The following is a 24,096-nucleotide window of genomic DNA, read 5'->3' as shown; positions in this document are numbered from 1 at the left end:
TGATACTATTTATTTTTTAATTTTTTTTTTTCTTTGAGAAATGGGGTCTTATTATGTTGCCTAGCCTGGAGTGCAATGGCCAGTCACATGTTTGATCTCACTACTGATGAATACGGGAGTTTTGACCTCCTCTGTTTCTGATCTGGGTTGGCTCATCCCTCTTTAGGCAACCTGGTGGTCCACTGCTCCTAGGGGTGACCATATTAATGCCAAACTCGGTGAGGACACCCAATAGGTATAGCGCAGCACAGCCCAGATTTTCATCCTCCTGTCTCAGCCTCCTGAGTAGCTGGGACTACAGGTACACACCACCATGCCAGTTATCCTTATTTTTTAGATCAGAAAAATGAAACAGGAGCGGTTTCCCAGATTCTCCTGGTTAATAAGGCCATTAGTAGTAGAAAAACCGGATTTGAACCAAGGTCCTCTGAATGTCAGTCTAATATATTGTTTTCAACACCACATAATACCTTTAGGGAGAGTAATGCCTAACTATCCCATTAGAAATGGGTAAAATATAGCAATTCACATACATAGGTGAAAAAGATCTTTATAAGGATTTATGTAAACTGGTGTACATCACAGTATCATTCATAATAGCAGGAAATTGGAAAGTACTTAAATACCAAATTATAGAGGCATTATTAAGTTATAGGATATATCTACACAATGGAATATTATGCAGATAATAAAATGTTAAGTTAAAAATAGAGATAGAGAATTGTATGGCATAGTGTCATCCCAATTATGTAATATAAATTACATGTACGTACATATGTATATAAATGCATGCATAGAAAAAAATTGCATGCATAGAAACAACATATGTATAGAAAAAAGTCCTCAAAGAAAATATACCAAAGCATTGATAGTGGTTATCTTGGTGAGTGGAAGGGAATAACTATACATTTTTTATTTCAAAATTAATTTATAAATCCTATAAGAATATCAGCAGGAAATAAGCAGATTAATCACAAATGAACAAAACCAAATTGGTCTCAGACTTTTTTGTACAATGTTACACAAGAAAAAAGGTAAAATAACATGTACATGGCATTGTAGGAAGTAAAAGTCTAATGAGTCTATAAATCAGCTGAGTGGTTGTAAAATCAACAATAAAAAGTCTCAGGTATGCATGGACAGAAAATATACCTCTAAGAGAGATATTACTCACTTATGGTATGGAATATCAAGAATCGAATAAAAATTAAACAGCAAAGAATGATGAACTTAAAAAGAACATCTTGAAAAGTACTGAAATACAATTATAGGAATTAGTCTATATAATTATGAGAACCATGCTTATGAAACTAATGGAGAAGAAAATATTTTGTATAGGTAACATTTCTTTAAATGATAAGGTTTTTAATACTTTAAGTTAAGAACGATCACTAGGTAGAAATAATAAAGAGAAACAAAGATAATAAATCTCTCATACTTTTTAACTTGTCTCCCTAAATTTTTATAAGTGTGTTAATTTTTTAGCAGAAATAGGTAAGCATTAAATAATAAGAGTTAGTACACAAAGAAAATAATTTCAAATCAGAGAAAATATTAGTCTATTGAGTTTGCCTTCTGCTGTCTCAGGTTTGTCTCCACGTGTCATGCGTGCCAGCCCACAAGCCAGTTGTTAGACAGGGCTTTAAAATGCTGAGAACTCACCAGCAAGATACTTTCCCAAGACATCCAGCGGATAGGGAGCACTGCCCGGCCCTGGATCCGGTAATAGTCACCACTGTACAGGTTCCTGCTCATTCCAAAGTCAGCTATCTTGATTGTGTAGTTCTTACCCACTAAGCAATTTCGTGTGGCCAGATCTCGGTGAACGAAATTAAGAGAGGAAAGGTACTTCATGCCAGAGGCAATTTGGGTAGCCATAAACTTCAGATTGGTGTAACTGAGGAAATAGACAAGAAGACAGAAGGTAGCCTATGGAAACAGGAAGATGTGAAAGGTACACATTCTAAAATTTGTATCAACAAACTAGGGTTGAAAGCTCAACATTCTTTTTCTACTCTTGATGAATCCCTTGCATTCCCCCAAAGGGCAGCTGCTCCATTATTCCCTGCACACTAACTTCCCTCACCATCCCAGAACAGTGATACACTTTAAGGCTCACTGCTCCCTACTTTCAGATCCCAGGTTGCTCTCATCACCACAGGGAGAAGACGGAAGACCTGGCTTGTTTACCTGACAGTGGGTACATTGCTGGAGGAAGAATTAGGGGGCTCATGGCGAGAAAGAAACTGATTGAGATCTCCATTCTCCATGTATTCAGTGATCATGCAGAGAGGGTCATCAGTGATACACACAGCTAATAGATGGATGATGTTTGGGTCCTTGAGCCGAGACATGATCTTTATCTCCTTAAGAAAATCATTCCTTGGGAGGATACAGACATAGATAAACTCAGAAGTTGCCAGAGTCAGAATCAAGAGGGAGAAGAATGCACACCAAGGTCTATTCCTAGACATTATACCAAATCTTGTTTCACTTTGGATAACTTTTGAGAGGACAGAGAAATTGACACCTGGATCTGTCTCATTCTATTCCTCCTGAAATATCATGAACCCTTATTCAATTGTAATGTTTTTGAGAACGAGATCCATGATCTATTCACATTTCTATCCCTCACATCTAACAAAATCCCTGCCACACAGAAAGTGATTAATATTTGCTGAATCAAAAATAGGCTGCTAAAAACCACTCTACAAAGTAAAATGTTTCACTGAAAATCGTATCTTAAGTGCACAAGGATATTTACCTTTTTTTTTTTTTTTTTAAAGCCATGGAGTCACTATATTACTAAAGTGAAGAAACTTTGTATGATGTGAACAACCATACTTTGGCTTACCTGATTACTCTTTATTTTCTCATACTGACTTTTCTTAATGCAGTATGAACCATCAGTCAGTTGCAACATGTATTTAGTAGCCTGTCCAAAACAGAGCTCTTTAAAGGCTGTGGTAGTCATGTCAAAAGAAGTATTCATTTGACCAAGACTAATAATTGTTTGAGTACATGGCGGCAGACATCCTTGGGTCATAAAGTAGCAAGATTTTGTTAGTGAGGCCTCTAGCCCACATTCCCAAAACTATTGGAGCAGATGAGTTATAAGCCCTCCAAGAGTTTTCTAGGAATCCTAGACTGGAAGTCATACTATGTCAATATAAACCACTGGAATCAATGCAGTCCTGATGCAACACCTCCCCTCTTTCATTCCCCCTTCCGTCTCAAACCAGGGGTTTTCATGGCTTGGGAGGGTTCACAGGCCGTCCATCACTGCTAAGGACACAGGTGGAGGAATGGCAAACTTCACCAATCGGAACAATGGAGAAAGGCTTTGTCATATCCTATGTCCTGTGGTTTTGTTTTGTTTTGTTTCCCCTCATGCCGCTTTCTCCAGTCGTGTGCTAAGATTAATATAAGAAATACTTAATCTCTCTATGAGACCCAGAGAATGTCACTTTTTATTCTTAACAGTATCTTAAAGTTTGAAATTATCAGTTAAATTTCTAAAGCCTCCAGTTTCATTTCCTCACCTTTCTCTCTTCTTTATCTTACATCCTGTCCATTGCAAGACTTTTAATGAAGTCTATCACTATTCTTGGAATTTGTGATAATTTGGAAAATAAGAATAATAAACTTTTTTTTCACTTATGAATATCAGTGAGACAAATCAAGACAACATGAATAGGAAAAATGTATAGGTTATCCAGGTATGGAGATTTCTCTGGGACACATACAACCAGCTTTCAACCAGCTTGTCTCTCTGGGTGAGGATAAACTCACCATTATTGTAATGGAAAGGCTGTCAGACAATGGAGTGTGGCTGGAAACTGCAATTTATGTAGAAAAAGATCCAAGAGATTATTAGCCAGTTTGGAAAACTGCTAGAGAACCGTGGATCCTTTTGCTTTGAGGTTCATAGATAATTTTCCAAATAGAGGTAGCTTCTCATTTTGAGGGTTGCTGGAGATAGAAGAAAAGGAGCATAAAAGAGAAAAAAGAGATGAGAAAATAAATAGAAATGTGAAAAAAGGAGACTGGAAGAGGCTTAGCAAGAAAGTCATGTGTGATTGCGAAGACTTTGTTAAGAGGAGGTAATGACATGCAGGAGTATGTCTGCATGTAAAGACCAAAGAAGTACACATCTAGACAGTTGTATATGTTGGGAAGTACAGTGCTTGTGCACAGGGGGTTAGGAAGTAAATATGTGGCAAGTACAATGGAAAATGTACCTTTATGTTTGAAAGAGGTGGAGAAAGAGATAAGGACTGCTGACCCCATCAAAGTAAGAAAAAGGATAACAGTGGAAATGGGAGGCAGCTCACTGACCTCCCCATCTCAAAAGAAAAAATTGCTCAGAAGTATCCAGGAGTATTCCTGGTCCTAAAGATGAAATACATAAAGGAAAATTCAAAATGTAGACCACAGACCTGGCATTCTTGTTGGCATCTGCTCGGAGCATTTTCACAGCCACCAGGACAGGCTGGTTGGCACTGACATCTAGGGCAAAATCTTTGTCTTTGAATTTTTCCATTCCCTCCACTTCACAGAGATGAACCTAGACAAAAGTCATCTAGTCTCAGCATCATCATTTCTCCTGAAGATGTCTCAGTACTCTTGCTGGGCATTTCCTGGAGATAAACTAACTCTTACAACTCAGGCAAAATGATCAAAAGACCAATAAGAAGATATGTGTAACATATCTATGATTCAAATAACTGATAAGATTAAAAACAATGGTAAAGTACCCAGCTAATATGCTACTTTCCTGCCTTAGAAATACACATTGATTGGAACATTAAGTGAATGAATGAATCAGTAACAATATTATATTACAGCATAGCCCAATATAAAATGTCTTTTATTACAAATGCTTGAACTTTGATTCATGAGTCACTGGATCATGTAAAACATAAGGCAGTTTCCTTAGCATAGGGTTTAGCATTATAAGCAACTCCTGTGTGTTAGCAACAGTATAACAGATACGGGTTTTCAACCCAGGGGACATAATGAGTTCATGTCACACCATGAACAGATAACATGGGCCCCTCCACCTCTTGCAACACCAGACCTATCCAAGGAGAGAACATGAGATCCACACTGAAAACCAATAACACATCTTAGGAAACCAAGTGTTTTATTTGGAGTTTAGATGGCAGTGGTGAAGAGTTCCTATTACAATTCAAAACATTGCTTTGAGCTCCCAGAAGGTTCATGTGACTGATGCAAGAGTGAAAAGTTTAATAATGCATGCATCACTCTGAGGGCAAATGAAAAGAGTACTCCTCCTTATCTTGGTTGGTGATTCACTCCCTAGTGGCTGATTCTGGGACCAAAGGCAGGGGCGAGGTTGTTTTTGACCATTTTACATATAACTCTCATTAAAGGGGAAAAAAACAAAGTGGCTATTGAGAAGCAGAATGTTCCTGGACAGTTCATAAAAGATGATCACATCTTGTGGATCCCACCCTGCATAATCTATTGTAAACATTTTTGAAAATATTGAATGTGTTTCAAGATAGCTGAAGTCTAGTGACTTGCCTGCCTTAAAAACTCCTGTATAGAAATCAGAAGTCCCAGGAACTCCACAGCTATTTGACAAAGATGAGGTTGATCCAATACTAGAATCCAGAGGACAACGCAAGGAGAGACAAGTGGAAGAGACACTCTGTTGTGAATCCACCTCTGGAAGGGACTGTTTGTTCTACTGACCATTTTTATCCAACCACCTCCTTCGAGCTCTAAGGGACTGGAGGCCCCACTCAAAGAATCAACTCACCTCTCCAAACTGTCCTTCTCCCAGCTTCTCTTTGAAAGTTAAGAGTTTCCTGGGGAACTCCTCCACAGCCACATCTTTTCCTGAGAGCAGGTCCATGGTGACGGCAGGCACTGAGTATGTGTTGCCTCCTGTCACTCCCTGGAGGTTCACTATGTCAGCCTCTGCATAGTGGGGCACCCCCTCAGGGCCACTGGGCTGGACTGGCTTCACAACACCGCTGCAGCCTGAGAAAACAAGGGCAACGAGCCTCATTCCATGGAGCGTCTTTGGAGATCTCTTCAGGAAGGAACTCTGAGAGGAGGGCTAAAACATGCCCCTGTGAAAGCCTAACCTGCTTCATGACATTCTTACTTGGAAAATGATTTTGCTTCCTCTAAAGATTTTCTTGTGGCCTTCAGAATGTAGAACACAATTTTATTTCTCATTCTTTTCCTCATAATACATGACCATTTACAAATTCTGTGGCTAAACTTGTGGAATTGTGTGGTGAAGCTATAGGAAGGCTCATGGTATATCAGGGTGGGAATATTAAAGGTTGAAGGTTTAATAATGTATTTCCTTAATTTTAAGACACTGTTATTGACTTAAAAACTGATTTTAGGTATAAAAAACTTTCAGATTAAAGACATATGATCTAGTTTAAGACATATTCTAACTTAAAAAAAAAAAAAAAACATTAAAATACGAGGTGGGGAATGTTTTAAACTTAGGAAATAGGTAAATTACTTCCATTCACCCTAAGAAATAAATCAGTTTATATCCTTAGTTCTTGCTGCCTCTGTGAAATTACTTGAATTTAGCATGCTCTTTCATGTCTTCTGTCCATTGAACAATAAAATAGATGCAAGTTTCCTTTTATCCTTTGAAAAGACCCCTTCAGGCTCCTTCCTGTAAAATCTTATGCTCTTGAATTTAGTCCTGTCTGCTTCTACATTCAGCTCAGGCCTAGCTCCTCTCTCCTCAACACTACAAGGTATTTTCTACTGGCTTGAGTCCCTCAGGTAGATGACCTTATAGAAAAGTTGCTCTGAGCTAAAGAGGTGACTCCAGCTTCCCTTCTGATATGACTCTGCATCATTTTTTAAAAGACATTGAAATTTGAATGAACTGACACTACTTACTATTTTACCTGTTTTATTTCAATGCTTTTATTGAGAAAAGGGGAGAAATATTTTACTCTCATAATAAAATCTCATATTACTCTAATAAATGTTTACCAAAGAGAAATTACCAAAAAATAGATAACTCAAGTAGTTATTTATTTTAGTTATTTAAATGGCTATACCCACTGGGAATTTTGGAATGTCTTTAGCTTCATTTATTTATTTATTTCTCCAGGTGAAAATCTAGTCCTGCCTTTACCCACTCATGAAATTTGGTGTTGGATGAGTACTCTATCTGGGCTTTTTCACTTTCCCGACATGTGAAATGAGGTTAGACTGGTTGGACTGTTTAGGTTCTTGTGGTGTTAACACCTAATTCACATGTTTTATTTTTTTTTCTTTATTTTCTGGTATGTGGGTCCCTCCACACATCTTATATTCAGTAGCAAGGGAGAGGTGCTCAAATTGGGCCAGGAGCAGTTGCAGACCAAATCTAGAAAGAGAATGTGGACTTCTCAGGAGGTTAGTAGAGACTAAAAATAGATACAGTTAACTGGGAGCAGGTGCGTCATTCCTACCTGAGGCTTGTCGAAGTTTCTCCCTCGATTCCCTACCCACCACATCATCCTCACCTGACTCCTCCTCCCCTGGAGCAAATTCTGGGAGTTTTCGTATCAGCCTGGATGGCTCCTGGTAGTCAGGGCGAAGGGGAAAGATGCGATCGTAAGTCGAGTTGGACTCTTGTTCACTAGGTGATGAGGAGCGGTTATTGTTGAACATGCTAGAATCACTTGGCAGGGAAAGGCTGACTGTCATTTCATCATCCAGCATCCTCCGAGAAGCCTGGAAGAGAATAACAAGGAGAAAGACACGCTGGCACAAAAAAGATGGTCAATTCCTCCCCTTCTTAAACTCAACTCTTCCACGCAAATGAAATAACTCTTTACTACTGTTTAACCCCAGTGACACTGGACATGCTAGGGAGGCAGTCTGGGTCCACAAATGCCTGTGTTGTAGAAACTTAGAATAATCCTTCATTTCTTCAAGGTAGAATTTGATCTTCTAATTTCTATGATGTGCTTTCTGAAACACTTAAAAAAAAAAAAAAAGGATTATCTCCTTGATGCTATAAGAACCTATCGGTAGCCAAATATCTCAATCTTATAGAGTTTTCTATGTTTTATTAAATGATGGGTTTTGCTGGCTTACCCTTTAACTGCTTTGTTTTGGAATAGACATAAATTTTTTATTAACCTAATAAATGCGCTATAACATGATGAATCAATAGTTCTAATTGATCATTCTGACACCCTAAATTAGGATAATACCCACCACTGACCCATATTTTCACTAACCAAAAATAAAATGGCTACAATATGGGACAGGAAAGCTCTAGGTGTCCAGAGATAACAATGTGACTTACACCTAATAAGGGAGGGAGAACAACAAAGCAACCACTTCTGTGGTATCTTATCTAATATAACCTGCCTGCTCCATCAAAAGGAAAATGCCAACATTTGCATGTATGTGACTATTTGAGTTTAAGCATGTAAAATGCTCCACTCCAACAAACACAGCTTGGGTGCTCAATGGCGAAACTTAGATGTGCACTTTTCCACTAGACTGAAAGGTCTTTTGTTGCAGTAATATCCCCAGTACAAGCATGAAGCTCAGAACGAAGTAGGTACTCAATATATGTGGGTTGAATCTCTCAAAGAGGGAATGTTGAGGACACCATCAAAAGTATCCTACAAACAATGCTACAGTCTACAGCTATGTTAAGTAATGTTCTTAGAATGTATGTGTGTACTCAATGATTTTCCACATAAAATTTTGTTCCCAGGAAGAAATCCTGGGTGTCATTCCAGAGCACCTTGAGTCATCTTACTCAGGGTGTACAGGGGTAGAATTTCTCAGAGGACCAAGTTAAATATTCAAGGGAAAAATGTTTGCTCTACCTTTTACCTGGAGATTCCAACATTTCTCTCTTAGCCCATGAAGATATTCCAACAGGCCTCAGAATAAAGACTCAGAGAAGTGTGGTAAATTGTGGCTCACATAAAGAGAAAAAGAGCTTATAGAGTAGAGAACACAGACCCTCCTCCCTTGGCTAAAATGTGGTCCTAACAGACTATTTAAGAAGGTTACATATCCTCTTCAAGCAGTTCAATGAATCTTCAGGTCACCACCACCCTCACTCTGGAATACCTCATTAAACACTAGTGTGTTCCAGCATTCTAAAGGAGGAAAAGTTTTGATATTTGCCTCATTCATGCCTTGAGACACCTCATGACAGTGAGTGAGTCTCTGTGGATTCTGTCTTTCAGTCTTCTGTGGCTATTTGTGAATTGAAAGCTTTAAGTGTTTTCAGACTGGTAGACATACTTGTGGGAAGCAAGGAGACCTCTTACATGAAATATTCCTGCCTAAAAACCTTAAAACAAACATCAACCATCTCAGGAACCTGAGGGTGGCACAGGTCAGAAGGAATTGCAGGCTACTCATCAGGATTGCTCCTCCTTACCCTTGATTTGAGCCATTTTTCTCCCATCCTACATCTAGAACGCTCTGGAGACTCAAGCCCATTCTCATGGTGCCCTTTCCTCTCGTCTAGAATAGAGATCCCACACAGGCATTGTTCTCCTCTGAGACCCCACTACCAAACACTGAAATCAATCAGGATTTCTCCTTCTTCCTGTTCCCTGCCCTCAGGAGGCAGTTCAAAGCCCCACAGCTCAGAGTTTCTGTGGCCTCTCCTAGTACATGTCTAATGAGAGGAACTCATTGACCAGGAGAGGTGACCATGGCCAAACGTAGAAATACTTAATCATCAGCAGGCCCCAAAAGAATAGACACTAAGCAGCAGTGAGTTGCTATTTGGTCCAAGAAAGAGAGACAAGTCATAGATATTCCATCTTTGATGAAATGAATGTAGAAAGAAATAAATGCATTTCAATATTAACAATTGGAAAAAGCATGGAAGACTGGACACCAGTTGTATGACCTTTAGCACATCATATTTTCTCATCAGAAAAATAGTTAAATATAATAATACCTATGAGTTATTACTCAATGAGGTGTATATAAAATTATGCATGAGGAAAAAGTCTGCTTCTTGTAAAGTGTTAGACAATGTAAAAAGTTATTCAGATCAGTTGGCATAGACAGAGTCTGAAAAGGGACTCAGAGGGATACATAATCATAACCTTCAAGTGAACAAAAGTAGAAATAGAGTAGTGAGAAACTTGACTTGAACATTCATGAAGCTGGATGTTTTTCTACACACACACACACACACACACACACACACACACCAGAGAAGCAAAGTGAAAAAGATGAGAAGGAACTTCAACAGCATTATCAGAAATTTCAGCTTGGCATTAGGAGAGAGTAATTCTTAAATTTGAATGTGCATCAGAAGCACTTGTTAATTTTTTTTTTAAGTATGGATGCCTGGCCTCCACCCAAAATCCAGTGAATCAGAATCTTCAAGGAAAATGCCTGAGTTGAGATTCAATGTATTAAGAAGAGTTTTCTGCATTTTCGAGGAAGGTTAGGGAGGTTCCAACATCTCCACTCTAAAAATGAGAAAATAGACTTAGCTAATTCTTTTCTGGCTTCATTCCTATGTTTCTTGGTAGCCTCAATTAACTCCAACCATTAATAAATGTTTGCAATGTGCCTTTTACTCCTGGGGCAACAGTGGCTTAGGAAAGAAAGGAGCAGTTTCTTGTATCATGGCCGTTCTGCACCTCCTCACCTTCTCCAGCATTTTCTGCCAGAACTGCCTCCAGAGGATGATGACAATGATGGCCAGGAGGATAAAGATGATGGCCACCAAGCAGCCAATCAGGATCCGAGTGTTGCTGTCATCAATTTTAAGCATTGGATCTGTGACCAGGGAGAGAAGGCAGAGAATACAATTATCTCACAGGTCAAGTAAAAGTATGAGGGACTGGACTGGAAACATGGAGGTAGACCCTGTTCCTTGAAGATAATTATGGAAGATGCCACCTTAATACTTCTGTTTATTCTTGTTCTTGCTACAGGGTTTTTTTTTTTTTTTTCTTGCTACTGTTTTATTACTTTTTTTTTTTTTTTTTTTCCTGAGACAGAGTCTTGTTCTGTCCCTCAGGATAGAGTGCAATGGCATGATGTCGGCTCACTGCAACCTCTCCCTCCCAGGTTCAAGCAATTCTACCTCAGCCTCCTGAGTAGCTGGGATTACAGGCATGCGCCACCATGCCCGGCTAATTTTTGTATCTTTAGTAGAGATGGGGTTCTCCATGTTGGCCAGGCTAGTCTCGAACTCCTGACCTTGTGATCTGCCTACCTCTGCCTCCCAAAGTGCTGGGATTACAGGTGTGAGTCACCATGCCCATCCTGTTTTATTACTTTGTTCACAAATCCTACTTCCCTCTTCCATAAGACAGTAGTCTCCCTCTCCCCGTGTGTCAGACAGAATAATGAGTTTTTCTATTCTTCCCAAAATTTTGTCTCTGTATTATTATGGCCTGAGTCTATGGTCCCTTAATCACACTTCATGAAAAACAGTTAAAGAATCAGTTTCATTCTCTGCATTCTTTGAGACATGCCAAGGGAGCTGAAAGTCCTCTTTGGACACATGCAATCACACATGTTTCCCACATAGCTGGCTAGTGTCACCAATGACTGCCTAAAGCAAGGCATACATGGCATATTTATCTCCAATTAGAGAGATCAACATTTTGTTTCTTAGATTTTCACCCCTTCTTAGAAATACCCACTACGGGTCTGACCTAGGAATGTCCCTTTCCCTGTTTCTGACCCCAAATTTCCAAACTTTCATGGAGAAATTGGGACAACTCCAGACTCTGCCTCAGCTGAAGAAGCACATGAATCAGTAGTGAAGAGAGTATATTTGGATCCATAACTTGGAGGTAGACAGTCCTACCTTTCCAGGGCTACTCTTCATCCAAAGCCAACTGGTGTAAAGCCTCCCACACAGCCAGGGCTTTGCAACTCTCTACCCTTCTTCATCCTCCAGGAAGTCCCTTCAACTTAATTTGTATAATTAGGAATCACACATACCATAGGTTGTGGGTGTCATAGGAGAGGTGGGCAGGGCTCCAGAGTTGTTGTACATTGCAGCATCTGTTATAAAACAAGGGTGAGTCAGAGCCAGGGAGAAGACAGATAGCTGTGTTTTCTCTGAAGTCATATTGTGACCTAGCACATTATGAAATCAATTTAGTGAGTTGCCATCAGTCTTTTAAAAAGATAAAATCATAAATACATCAAATAAAAGTATCACCATTTATCTAAATAGTAAGAGCAAGTTTTCCTTTGTAAAATTTTTGTTTCACATATTACATACTAGATGCTATGGTACAAAAAAGTTTAAGAAACAGCGATTCAACAGGCTGTGACCATGCATTATTATAAAGCATAAGAAGCAGGACCCAAATTCAGTGAAAATATAGACTTAATATAGCAGGTAAATGGGCAAGGGATAGACATAGTGTTAAGATGCTTTTTCCTTCAAGGAAATTAGATTGTTTATAAAAGAGTCTCCACTATGCCTCATCGGTCTAGGCCTTCAATTTATGAATTAAGGCTTCATCTTTATAGATATTTACTGACATTGGAGGGTCCTCTACTGTGATTTTGCAGCTTCTGAGACTAAACCACAAAAGTGTATTTGCCAGATTGATGTTGGCAGCTTTGCCTGAATTTTTCCCTCTGATTTGTCTAATCAAGGGGGTCAAGAATTAGAATACGTATTTCCTTTCTAAGAGATATTTCTTCCAACTATCCTAATTTTTCTTCTTCTTAACATTATTATATAAATAAGGAGGTATCTGGCCTCTGCATGTGCTTTATGAGTTCGGTTATCAGGCTCCAGTGAAAACTAATATTATTATGCATTGGCTTTAAAGCTCAAGAGACCCCAGGAGTCAAAAACCATGCTTCATAGCTATAATTAGCTGTAATAAGTGTACTGATTACTATGCCAGGAGAATCCCTGAGGATGGGTAGTAATCTATTTGTCCCCCAGTTAACACTTACAGTATAAGTGGCATTGACTTTGAGTGTCTTGATTTCTATTCTCAGTATTCAGATAAAACAATCAATCAACTTAAAACAGTCAATCAACTTACTGTTAGATTGAATCATTAGCACAGAAGGCATTTAAACATCAAACTTGTTTTCCTAAAAATATGCTCTATTTTCTTATCAGTACATCTTAATAAGCAAACCATCTTGAATTTTTTTCCCCCCTTAAAAATCAAATCTGAAAGGATGGGTTCTTCTGGTTTATCTTTTTGTTTTTTGTTTTTTTGTTTTTGTTTTTGTTTTTGTTTTAACAGGGTCTCACTCTGTCACCCAGGCTGGAGTGCAGTGGTGCGATCTCGACCCACTGCAAGCTCTGCCTCTGGGACTCAGGTGATCCTCTCACCTCAGCCTCCCAAGTAGCTGGGACTACAGGCATGTGCCACCACACCCAGCTAATTTTTGTGTTTTTTAAAGAGATAGGGTTTCGCCATGTTACCCAGGCTAGTCTTAAACTCTTGATAACAAGCAATCCTCCTGCCTTGGCCTCCCAAAGTGTGGTTTATCTTTAAATTAGTCTCTTCCTCTCTCTTGTGTTATTTTACACCTGGACTTTTCTTCCAGGCCCAGTACAAATCTTATTTCTTTGATGCTGTCTATGACAAACACACTCTAGTGCCTCTCTCCTTCTGACTATTTATTGTTCATATTGCTTTGGACATTTCTTTCTTTTTTTTTCTTTTTTTTAGCATTGTGTGTCTTTTGTCTCCCCATCTAAAATTTAATAGTGTGAACAATATTCTAAACACCTTTTAACTTTTCAAGATTTGGCACAGTTTCTGGTACCAGTAAGTTAAATCACTATTTGCTGCTGTTACTGTCCAATCAAAAGTAGTGTTTACAGTTTAAAACGAATCCCTAAAAGTTGAAACAAATGGAATACAATGAACCTAACTGTATATCACATTGGTGACACAACTACATACAGAAAAAAATTATCCCACTGTTACCCTAACTGTATACCACATTGGTGATATAACTATATACAGAAAAGAATTATACCACTGTTACCCAACTGACCTTAGAACACAGTGCTTTGACTGTACATTCTTAGTAGGATATATTCTCAGGACAAAGAAAAGAGAATTGCTACGAAATCTTAATGCTCAATAGTTATGTTGCTAGTAATAATATTGGTATTGCTTTTTGAATAACAGGATGAAGAAAATGCTGTTAACATTGTTAGGAAACATGATATTTAGCATAAATAATAGAGATGAAAGTATAAAATCAAGTTTAAATAAAAACCTTATCTTTAATTTCAATTGGAAATAACAATGTAAACTCATAATCTTTTTCTTTTTAAATATACATATTGAATTGCTTTCTTCCACCAAAAAATTCAAGAAACAATGACAACCTATTAGCAATGAACATCCCTACTGCCCAGTTTGTGTTCTCTAAATACCATTTTCTACTAAAAGGAATCAAGATTTCTTGAAGAAATGGTTGATTCCATGTTGGGCACAGTGCATGTTCAAAATGAGCTTGAAATGCCTTGTTCTTTCAGAAAACAAGAAAGATATCAAAGGCTTCTAGGGTCAGATCCAAAGAGCAAAGAGCCCCCTTAAAAATGCAAACTCTAGGCTGGGTGCAGTGGCTCACACCTGTAATCCCAGGACTTTGGGAGCTTAGGCAGGCGGATCGTCTGAGGTCAGGAGTTTGAGACCAGCCTGGACAGCATGGTGAAACCCTGTCTTTACTAAAAATACAAAAAAAAGAAAGAAAGAAAGAAAAAAAAAAAAAGCCAGGCATGGTGGCAGGTGCCTGTAAACTGGCTATTCCCGGGGAAGCGAGGCGGAGAATCAGCTTGAACCTAGGGCCGGAGGTTGCAATGAGCCAAGATCGTGCCATTGTACTCCATCCTGGACAACAGAGCAAGATTTTGTCTCAGAAAAAAAAAAAAAAAAAGAGCAAACTCTAGTCAAAGGCAGCACAACTTGAGTATTAAAAAGAATAATGGCTGGGCACAGTGGCTCACACCTGTAATCCCAGCACTTTGGGAGGCCAAGGCAGGCATATCACTTGAGTTCAGGAGTTCAAGGCCAGCCTGGCCAACATGACGAAACCCTATCTCTACTAAAAATAGAAAAACTAGCCAGGCACAGTGGCAGGCACCTGTAAGCCCAGCTACTTGGGAGGTTGAGGCAGAAGAATCACTCAAACCCAGGAGGCAGGGGTTGCAGTGAGCCGAGATCACACCACCTGCATTCCAGCCTGGGTGACAGGGAGGGACACTGTCTAAAAAAAGAAACAAAAACAAAAACAAAAAAACAAAAAAAAACCCCTGCAATCGATTAAACATTAAATTGATAAAAAGCAATTAGTTTATAATTATACCAAAAAATAAGAGTAAAACACAAACTTCATTAGACATTATTGAGGGTTGCTAGGGTATCAAGTCATTACTCTGAAAATTAATAATTAAAGGGGAAAATAAGTCACATATCCTGGTCTTTCAATGTGATTTCTGAGTAAACTGGTGCATGAAGAATAATTATTCTATTTGGAAGAAATTCAGCTAAGAAATGCAGAAAAAAAGTAAAGAATTCGAAAATCATCATTTAGCAACCCCTAGTGAAATAAGTAATTCAGACAGTGGTTATTAATGGAGGATAAAACTTAAGGAAAAAGTTCATGAGGAACCAGAAATCAATCTTAGTATCATAAAAAGTGAGAGGATCTAGCATTATATCCCCATGATGAAGTTCAGCATAAAATATACAACACTATCCATAAAGAATTCTTGACAACCATCAGTGGCAGACTGGATTAAGAAAATGTGGCACATATACACCATGAAATACTATGCAGCCATAAAAAAGGATGAGTTTGTGTCCTTTGTAGGGACATGGATGCAGCTGGAAACCATCATTCTTAGCAAACTATCACAAGAACAGAAAACCAAACACCGCATGTTCTCACTCATAGGTGGGAACTGAACACTGAGATCACTTGGACTTGGGAAGGGGAACATCACACACCGGGGCCTATCATGGGGAGGGGGGAGGGGGGAGGGATTGCATTGGGAGTTATACCTGATGTAAATGACGAGTTGATGGGTGCTGACGAGTTGATGGGTGCAGCACACCAATATGGCACAAGTATACATATGTAACAAACCTGCACGTTATGCACATGTACCCTAGAACTTAAAGTATAATAATAAAAAAAAATTAAAAAAATTAAAAAAAACAACTTTCTGATAATAAAGAAATAGGATGGCAAAGTAAAAAAAAAAAAAAAAAGAATTCTTGACAAAAATAGATATTGAACTTGAATCAAATTGACCTGTAGATGTAAGCACCCAGTCATTAGGAATGACAGAGAACAGAAGCTCAAGTAAAATGACACCACAGAAAGCCATCAGCCAAGCCAGAATCCTTAAAAAAAAAAAAAAAAAAAAAGGAAGGAATTGTTTTAGATTAAAAGAGATACAGGGCAAATAGAATAAAGAAGCACACCAAGAGATCCTTATTTTGATCCTTATTTGGTAACGCCAACTGAATTAAGACATTGTTGGACAGTTAGTCATACTTGAATATGGACAGGATATTGGGTTGTATTTAGAAATTATTTAATAATAAGGGTTGTTAGATGTTATCATGGCATTATAGCTACGAAAATGACACTATTTTCTTAGATGCAGTCAAATTATTTGCTAATGAAATCAAATAGTATCTCACATTTGCTTTAAAATGCTACAGCCAAAAGGAAGGAATAGGTGAAACAAATATGGCAAAATATCAATGATTAGTAAAGCTGAGTGACGGGTGGTTTATTGTTCTCTTTACTTTTGTGTATATTTAGAGATTTTCATTTAAATATCTCAGTAGTGCTTAGGTGTGCTTTTTCTTAACAGCACACTTATTAACTGCCTTAAATTATATAAAACTTTTAACACACTATACTCTCATTTAAAAAAATTCTTTCTAAGAAGAGTTACATGAATATTTTGTTCATTTCCATTCTCATCCTGTCCCCTCCACAATTAAAACTAGTCACACAAAGGATTCACTGCATCCAGCAATGAGAAGCTGCCTGTACCATCCCACTCCTCTCAGACACCTGCTAATGAGAACTTCTGGCCATGTGCATTCCTCCTTCATCACCTTGCTCCCACTTCCCAAAGAGGACCTGAGCTCCCTACCTGATTGGAAGGTGATCTCACTGAACATCATCCAGGTATCAGCAAAATGGTATTGACACTTGATGGCACTGGCCATTCGGTGGTGAAGAGGCACTGTGACAAACCGAGCACTGGGGTTGACGTCATCCAGGACAAGGGGGAAGGAAATGGCATTAGGTTCCCACTCACTGGCTTCAGAGCGGAAGTAGCACTGTACCTCCTTAAAGATCTTCACACCTTTAGCAAACATGTTGTTACAGTGGACCTGGTAGAGAAAGAGGCATGTGAGTGACAGGTTGGCCCTGCTAAGCTGCATGGACACAGTGCCAGCCAACTCCATAAGTCAAGACCTGCTGTTTCTGCGAGCACCACCCTTGGTAAATAGTTGGTGTTCTGCAGTCTTCTGGATTTTTCCTTCTAGGAACCTCACAGCAGCAGTGATAGTTGGTCAGGCATTATAAAACCTGGGCTGCAACCGTGGTCACCTGTATGCACTGTCTGTCCTTGGCCACCTCACTTCATGCTGCTGGACTGCAGTTTTCTCATCTGTTAAATGATGACTGCACTGGCATCTTCTCAGGCCCTTCCTTGCCTTGAATTCTCTCGAGTCTATAATCCTCTCAACCACAGTTGCCATCTACCCTGATTCGAGCTATTCTGAACTGAGGTAAGAGGATGACTGCCATCCTACTTCCTCCTAGGTATGTTTCAGAGCCAGTCTACTTTTCAACAGGGCTAGGTGAGAAACCTGAAATAATATACAATCCAAAACAATTTCATCTTTTTTTTTTTTTTTTTTAGAAATCTCATTTCTAAATGAGAATACACATATTCACACATATGTGTGTGTGTATATATAGATGTGTGTGTGTGTGTGTGTATACATATATATATATATATATATATAGCAACTGTGCTGGTAAAAAGATAATCTTTGACCCTAAAAATTTGGGTTTTTTTCATCTGATATTAAAATAAATTAAAACATTTTTTACGGGTCTTAAAAATCTGTGGGCCCTGGACACTGTGTTATTGTGTTTTATGGATGTGTCACCTTTAGTGTTAGAACAAAAAAAAAAAGAGAGAGAGAGAGAGCTCACTGACCTATTCTAACTCCCTTACACACAAATGGAGAACCACACCCTTAGAGGTGAAGTGACTGGTGAAATGCATTTAGCTAGTTAGTAACAGAATATGTCATTGAACTGTCATCAGCCTAGACTTCTTTCTAGCATGCCTTTTCTCTACCACACTATGATTTGTGCCTCCTTAAAGAAATTCCACCACATCCAACTCCACTGACCTTCATGGTAGTGAAATTCCTGATGCGGTCAAATTCAAACATGATCTCAATGTAGCCATTGGTGGCACTCTCGTTCCGCCAGCCCACATAGTCATAGCCGGGCCACACGTGGTATTCATGGGTCTGGGTGAAATCGTCCAGGCCAGACACACCATCAGTCAATTGGCCTAGCCCTTCTGTCATGCTGCTCAGGCCAGGAGAAGAGGAGGAAAAGGAGAGAGAAATCTGAGTTAATCACATATTCATGGAAGAGCTTTTACCCAGCATCTTTACTCCAGATTTTGTATGAGCTTATTATCTTGAAATTGAAGGACTGTAAATAATCACATTTGTATTATAGTATTGACTCATTTGTCTTGCATCAATGGAGAATTAAGAATTTCATATTAGTAATTTTTATAAAATATTTGATGCTTACCCCTTTAGTAGTAAAACCTTTAAACAATATCTTATTTAATATGAAAAGCTTTCTATAATTTATTGTACCTTGCCTATTCTTATATAATGAATATGTCTTCACATAATGACTCAATATTATCAAATGCATTTGACGAATTAATTCACTAAGTAAATGATGAAATGCATAAATGCATAGAATAAATACTAGCATACATAGTAGCACTTGCCCCATTATCAAATAAATGTTTCCAGAGCTTGGTGCTGACTCTCCTTTAACTACATGCTGTCATTGTTCAGTGAATCAATTTCAGAGAATCCAGTCACACTCTCTTCTATTCCACATATCCAACAACCCAATTTGATATTAAATGAAAGGGAGAAAATATAAGCTCCAAATTTAAACAATAATTTCTATTTAATTTTAATTAAATTTATAGGATACTAGACCCAGGAAGTAAGATGCATGGATGTCATGAGAATCCCAGGTATTGGATTTAGTTTTGTGTTCTAGCTTAGCAGTCTTCTTTGACTTCTGAGTAAGAGGCTCTGTTTTAAAGGCTGAGTTTGCCAGAAGCCTGACTGCTGGATGGAATGTAACTGCATATATACTTATTTGACTACTTGGAGAACACAAAGAGGCTCCTTTCTTCTTTTTATGGAGGCATAGAGCAAGAACCCATCATGTGGAACTTGTCTTTCCTCAAGCTGTGCATCTCAAGCTCTGGCAGATATGACACAAATCTCCCAAATGATGAGATTGGGATACTCACCCTCAAGCAATAATGGGTGTGACCCTTGAGGTTTATAGCCAGACCAATAATTTGTAAAATTTGTGAATCGCAAAAAATAAAAAATACTAAGGGTGATTATGCCAGCCTTTTAAAATATATTTAATCATTGAAAATGTACGGTAAATTATAAAATTTGACTGGCCTTATCCACAGTGACCAGAGCCTGGATCTCCCTTCCAAGGTTTTGCCATCTTTTTCTTCTCTCTACAGATCAGAAAGCTAGGAGAACATAAGTTTACTTGCAATAAATATATTCCCCATTATCCCCAGAAAAATAAATCCCATGAAAGTCTTATGAAAAGCAACAGAAATTAAAAGGAATACCTGTTCAGTTCCCCTTTAGTCAAAATTAAATCAAGTGAAGAAGGGATAGGAAAATAAGTTTTCAATGTTTATATACTTTAGAGTTATTAAAATCACCAGTAAGCATATATTACTCTTGAAATTGTTTTAAATTTAAAAAGTGACTTTTGCTAATATGACTATTTCCTGAGACTCTGATGTCATCTCTCTTCACTCAGCCACCTCCATCAGATATTTTATTACCTCAATTATTAAATGAAGCCAATGATGTCTACATTTTTGTAATTTTTTTAATCTTTCCCTTGGAGTTCAGAGCCATAATTCTGGCTACCTTCCTTATTTCTCTACTGAATGTCTTGTCAATCTCATAGACTTAAACCCCAAACTAAATCCATCATCGTACCCTACCGAACTAAATCTTTCTCCTTGGTTTCCCTTTTCCATAAATTACACTTCTCTTTCATAGTAGTGGAAAGTGCTTGGTGCATGGTAAGCACTCAAAATATATTTGTTGAATAAATACATGTCATCTCCATTGTTTCAGTCACTTAGACTGTCAAGCTTCATGTGACCATTTTTCTCACCCTGCTGTCTTGCCCCATACATCCAATCAGATTGCAAATGTCCCCTAAATGAATATATTTTCCTCATTCCCCACAGTCACGGTTATGGCCTTGGTCATTAATTCTTTTTACTTGGCAGAACTCAGAGTTTTAAAATGTTCCTCATCACCTCCTCATTCCATTCCAATCTAACCTTTGCATGCTGCTTGATTAATCTGTCTAAACCACAGCTCCAATCATGTCCTTCCTCAGCTTTAAAAATCTTCAATGACTCATTACGTTAATGATAATGTTTATGAAGAACAAGAACAGCAACTTCTCCTCTTCCTCCTCCTCCACTTCTTGCTCCTTTTGGCTTTGACTTCAGGTTCCTTCAAGAGATGGCATAATCTGCTTTGTTTTGCTTCTCCTGTACTACTTTGCCACATAAATATGGCCCATCATTAAATAAACTGTTGATTTTCCCAGACAGTCCCCTAAACGTTATAACCATAATTCTTTTTTCCTCATGCTATTCCCTCTGCCTAAAATTCCATTTCAAGAATCTGTACCTGTGAAAGTAGTACCCATTCTTTGGGACCCAATTCAGATTTCATCGATTCTACCATATCTTTGCAGTCCTTCAGTCAGAAAAATGATAATCAGATAACAACTTATATGTGTACAGCAATTTATCTTATGAAATGCTTTTCACATACATTTTAATCCCTTAAGCCTTGTAGCAAAGAGAAGTAACTTTTATTATATGAAATCCAGATGTTTTCATCCCCATTTTTGTGCTTTCCTACTATAGTTTACTTTTTCCTTTGAACCCCAGAGCAATCATAGGCTATCTCTTGCTCATATACTCGAATCATAATAACTTATATTCTGTTTTAGCCCCTACTCCAAATTGTGAGCTCTTTAAAGGTAGGGTCAATGACTTCATTACCTTTGAATACCTAACATGCCTGGCCAAATTCCTTGTATATATTAACAGTTGACTAACAAAGGCTTATTAAATTAAACTGAATTCGGTTGATCTCTGATTTCCTCTATGCCTTGAATACATGCCTGTTGGGGTGTGACTGAGCAAAATTATGCCAAGACAGTTTAAGCAAAAAGGAAAGAACAGTGACTAAGAAGATAGAAAGGAAGTGACTAGGAGTAGAAGAGTGGATGAATCAGGCCTTCACCCAGGGGATGGCAGCTAGAGGGCAATAGTTCATTCTCCACACCTAAGCCAATGGAAGGCTGTAAGTCCACACTCCCTTCCTGAGATTCACTAGTATCTCCTTCTCTCAAGCCCTGTCAACCTCCATCATCTGATCTGGTCTTCACTATGAACTGACTTCTCTCCCAGGCTCACTTTGCAGATACAGACCAAGCTTAGAGAGAAAAGTGTTAGTGTGGGCTAGAAGAATGGCAAGGCTTGAAGGCTTGAAGTGGAATGGGATAGGTGGGAGCATCCCGTACCCAGCCCTAAGTTCCTACTGTATCTGGTCACACTTCTTTGCCATGGCACTCCATCCATGCACTTCAGGCTTATCCATTGTTCCATTCTGTTCTTCTGAGCTCCAGCTTCTACTATAGCCAGGCCAGTCTTGCCTTCAGCCCTGCTTCCTTTCTTCTGCGACCTTCTACCTACCTTTCTCTGCTATCATTCTCATCTTACCCTAGAACTTTCCTTGTCTATTGTAAGCCTTACTAGTCCGCTTTTTACAATTTTCAAAGCATTTATATGTATAAGGTCTATTCTTTATGACTTCTTGACTTACCCAGAGTATTATACTTAGTACTTCAATTCTCTGGCCCTTTGTTTCCATAAGTAGGCCAATATTTGTGTCAGACTACACGTCCTGTTTTGAGGGTCAAAAATATGGCTATTACACTTAGAGCCATCACAAACTCTAGCCCTTGCTTTGTATAATTGATTGTTTTCTGGGTAATTAACTTGTCTTCCCAAACTGGGCTTTTAGTTCCCTAGAAATAAAGGTCATATATATTCCTTAATCTAAATTATCTCCAAATGCCTTGTACAGGAACTAAATAAATACTGATTGGTTGATTGATTATTGATCCCAAGACATGATAAAATATTATTCTTTCCTAGTGGCTAATTTCCCATTTTAATAATCAAAGTTTCCCAGGATTTACCTGTATCCAACAGCTCCATCATAGACAGAATCATTCAGATAAATGATGGAACCTCCAGGGAGTACAAACTGCTGCCCAGCTGGAGCATTGTAAGACACCAAGCCATCTGCAAAGGAAACACAGCCAAGTGAGTGCCTACTGCTCAGGCCCATTACCCCAGGGAACTATGTGAGTTTCAAGGGTATAAGCTTGCACAGAGTGTCCAGGAGGACTCCATCTGGGCACCCAGGGAGGACTTTGGAGGAGCGCCCCTCAGTGGCAGTCAACATAATGACTCTGAATGCATGACTCGGTGTGGGGGCACCAAGCCCTGGGTTAATGAGCAATGCTTCTGCCTCTATTCTTCCCAAGAAGGAATCACCATTCCAGGAGTTACTGATCCCATCCCTTTCTGATTTGATTTTCCCAGAAGTTGGAGTTTTTAATAAAGTCTATAGGCTTCCTGGGCTAGTGACCTACCTAGCCAGACACAGCCGTAAAGCTCCACCCTCATGCACACATTCATGGAGTGGTCGGTGACTGGAATGAACCGGACAAATCTGGCCACAATGGGCGGCTCCAAGTCCTTTAGGAAAATGTCATAGGGGTTACTATTTCCATCCAGCACCTGAGGAGAGAGAAGAGAACGAATGAAGAGGTGATATTAAATCATGCTCACTTTTCTTCACCCTGCCACATTTTCAATGGGCTCTCTCTTCTTAATTCGAGGAGCAGAATGCATCTACTCCACTTTCCCTACAGCCTTGATATTCCTTCCCTGCCTCCTTCACCCTGGGTCACACATTTACAAGGGCATGCCTAATCCCTGGACAGACATACCCACACAGACAACCTGTACCCTTCTTCTCCTAGCCTAAGTCTAAACACAGTCTTGGACATCCCAAGGTCTGGATGTCTCTGCTTCCTACCTGTTTCCCATGACGGTTCCGCCAAGAGATCCAGCGAGTGCCATCCCGACTGTAATTGATCTTGTACATGGGGGCAAACTCGATGCCGTGACCCCCTGCATGGCGCCCCTGGGTCCCCACAAGAGTGATAAAATGGAGGGTGTGCAAGTCAATCTGCAGGAACTCCTTCAGGTCATCAGGTTCCACTGGAATCTCAGGGCACCAGGCTCCATCTCCTTCTTCTGAGTCCAGCCTTGAGAGATGAGGGTTGGAGAGAGAGGGAGCAACCAAGAAACCACAGAGCTGTTTACTGGTTCACAGGCAAGCAGCTGCCCTGTACTGAGGGGAGAGAGCAGGCTGCCCAGTCCTTATAAACATTTTGGGTTCTTGCCACAGTTTTCACTGCCACCACAATACCTATTTGTGGTCAGATCCCTTTCCCTGGAGTACCATGAGACCCTGAGAGACAGTCCCCACCAGTGAGCTGAGGCCTCCAGATCACACATAGCCTTCATTCCCCATCCTGATTTAGAGGTCTAAAGAGAAATAAAACTCTTCCTACCCTCTGTTCCCCCATGAGTCATTTCATATCTCCCTTCCC

General features: G+C 39.1%; 1 protein-coding gene across 7 annotated transcripts in view; it reads right to left on the bottom strand.

Moving 5' to 3' along the window:
• Positions 1–24,096, bottom strand: part of DDR2 (discoidin domain receptor tyrosine kinase 2) — a 164,600-nt gene that overhangs the window by 8,738 nt on the left and 131,766 nt on the right. For all 7 annotated transcript variants that reach the window (XM_017948861.3, XM_017948856.3, XM_017948857.3 and 4 more), the window contains 12 exons: positions 23,517–23,748; positions 23,068–23,215; positions 22,609–22,714; positions 18,417–18,600; positions 17,135–17,378; positions 11,962–12,024; positions 10,652–10,782; positions 7,524–7,734; positions 5,789–6,012; positions 4,440–4,567; positions 2,191–2,382; positions 1,663–1,897 (listed from right to left, as the gene is read on the bottom strand). In XM_017948861.3, coding sequence (XP_017804350.1) covers positions 1,663–1,897; positions 2,191–2,382; positions 4,440–4,567; positions 5,789–6,012; positions 7,524–7,734; positions 10,652–10,782; positions 11,962–12,024; positions 17,135–17,378; positions 18,417–18,600; positions 22,609–22,714; positions 23,068–23,215; positions 23,517–23,748 — 2,098 coding nt within the window. The remainder of the gene's footprint in view (positions 1–1,662; positions 1,898–2,190; positions 2,383–4,439; positions 4,568–5,788; positions 6,013–7,523; positions 7,735–10,651; positions 10,783–11,961; positions 12,025–17,134; positions 17,379–18,416; positions 18,601–22,608; positions 22,715–23,067; positions 23,216–23,516; positions 23,749–24,096) is intronic.

This window comes from Papio anubis, chromosome 1 (assembly GCF_008728515.1).
Source record: "Papio anubis isolate 15944 chromosome 1, Panubis1.0, whole genome shotgun sequence".
In the NCBI taxonomy this organism is placed as follows: Eukaryota; Metazoa; Chordata; class Mammalia; order Primates; family Cercopithecidae; genus Papio; species Papio anubis.
This window is presented reverse-complemented; position numbering and strand designations above follow the sequence as displayed.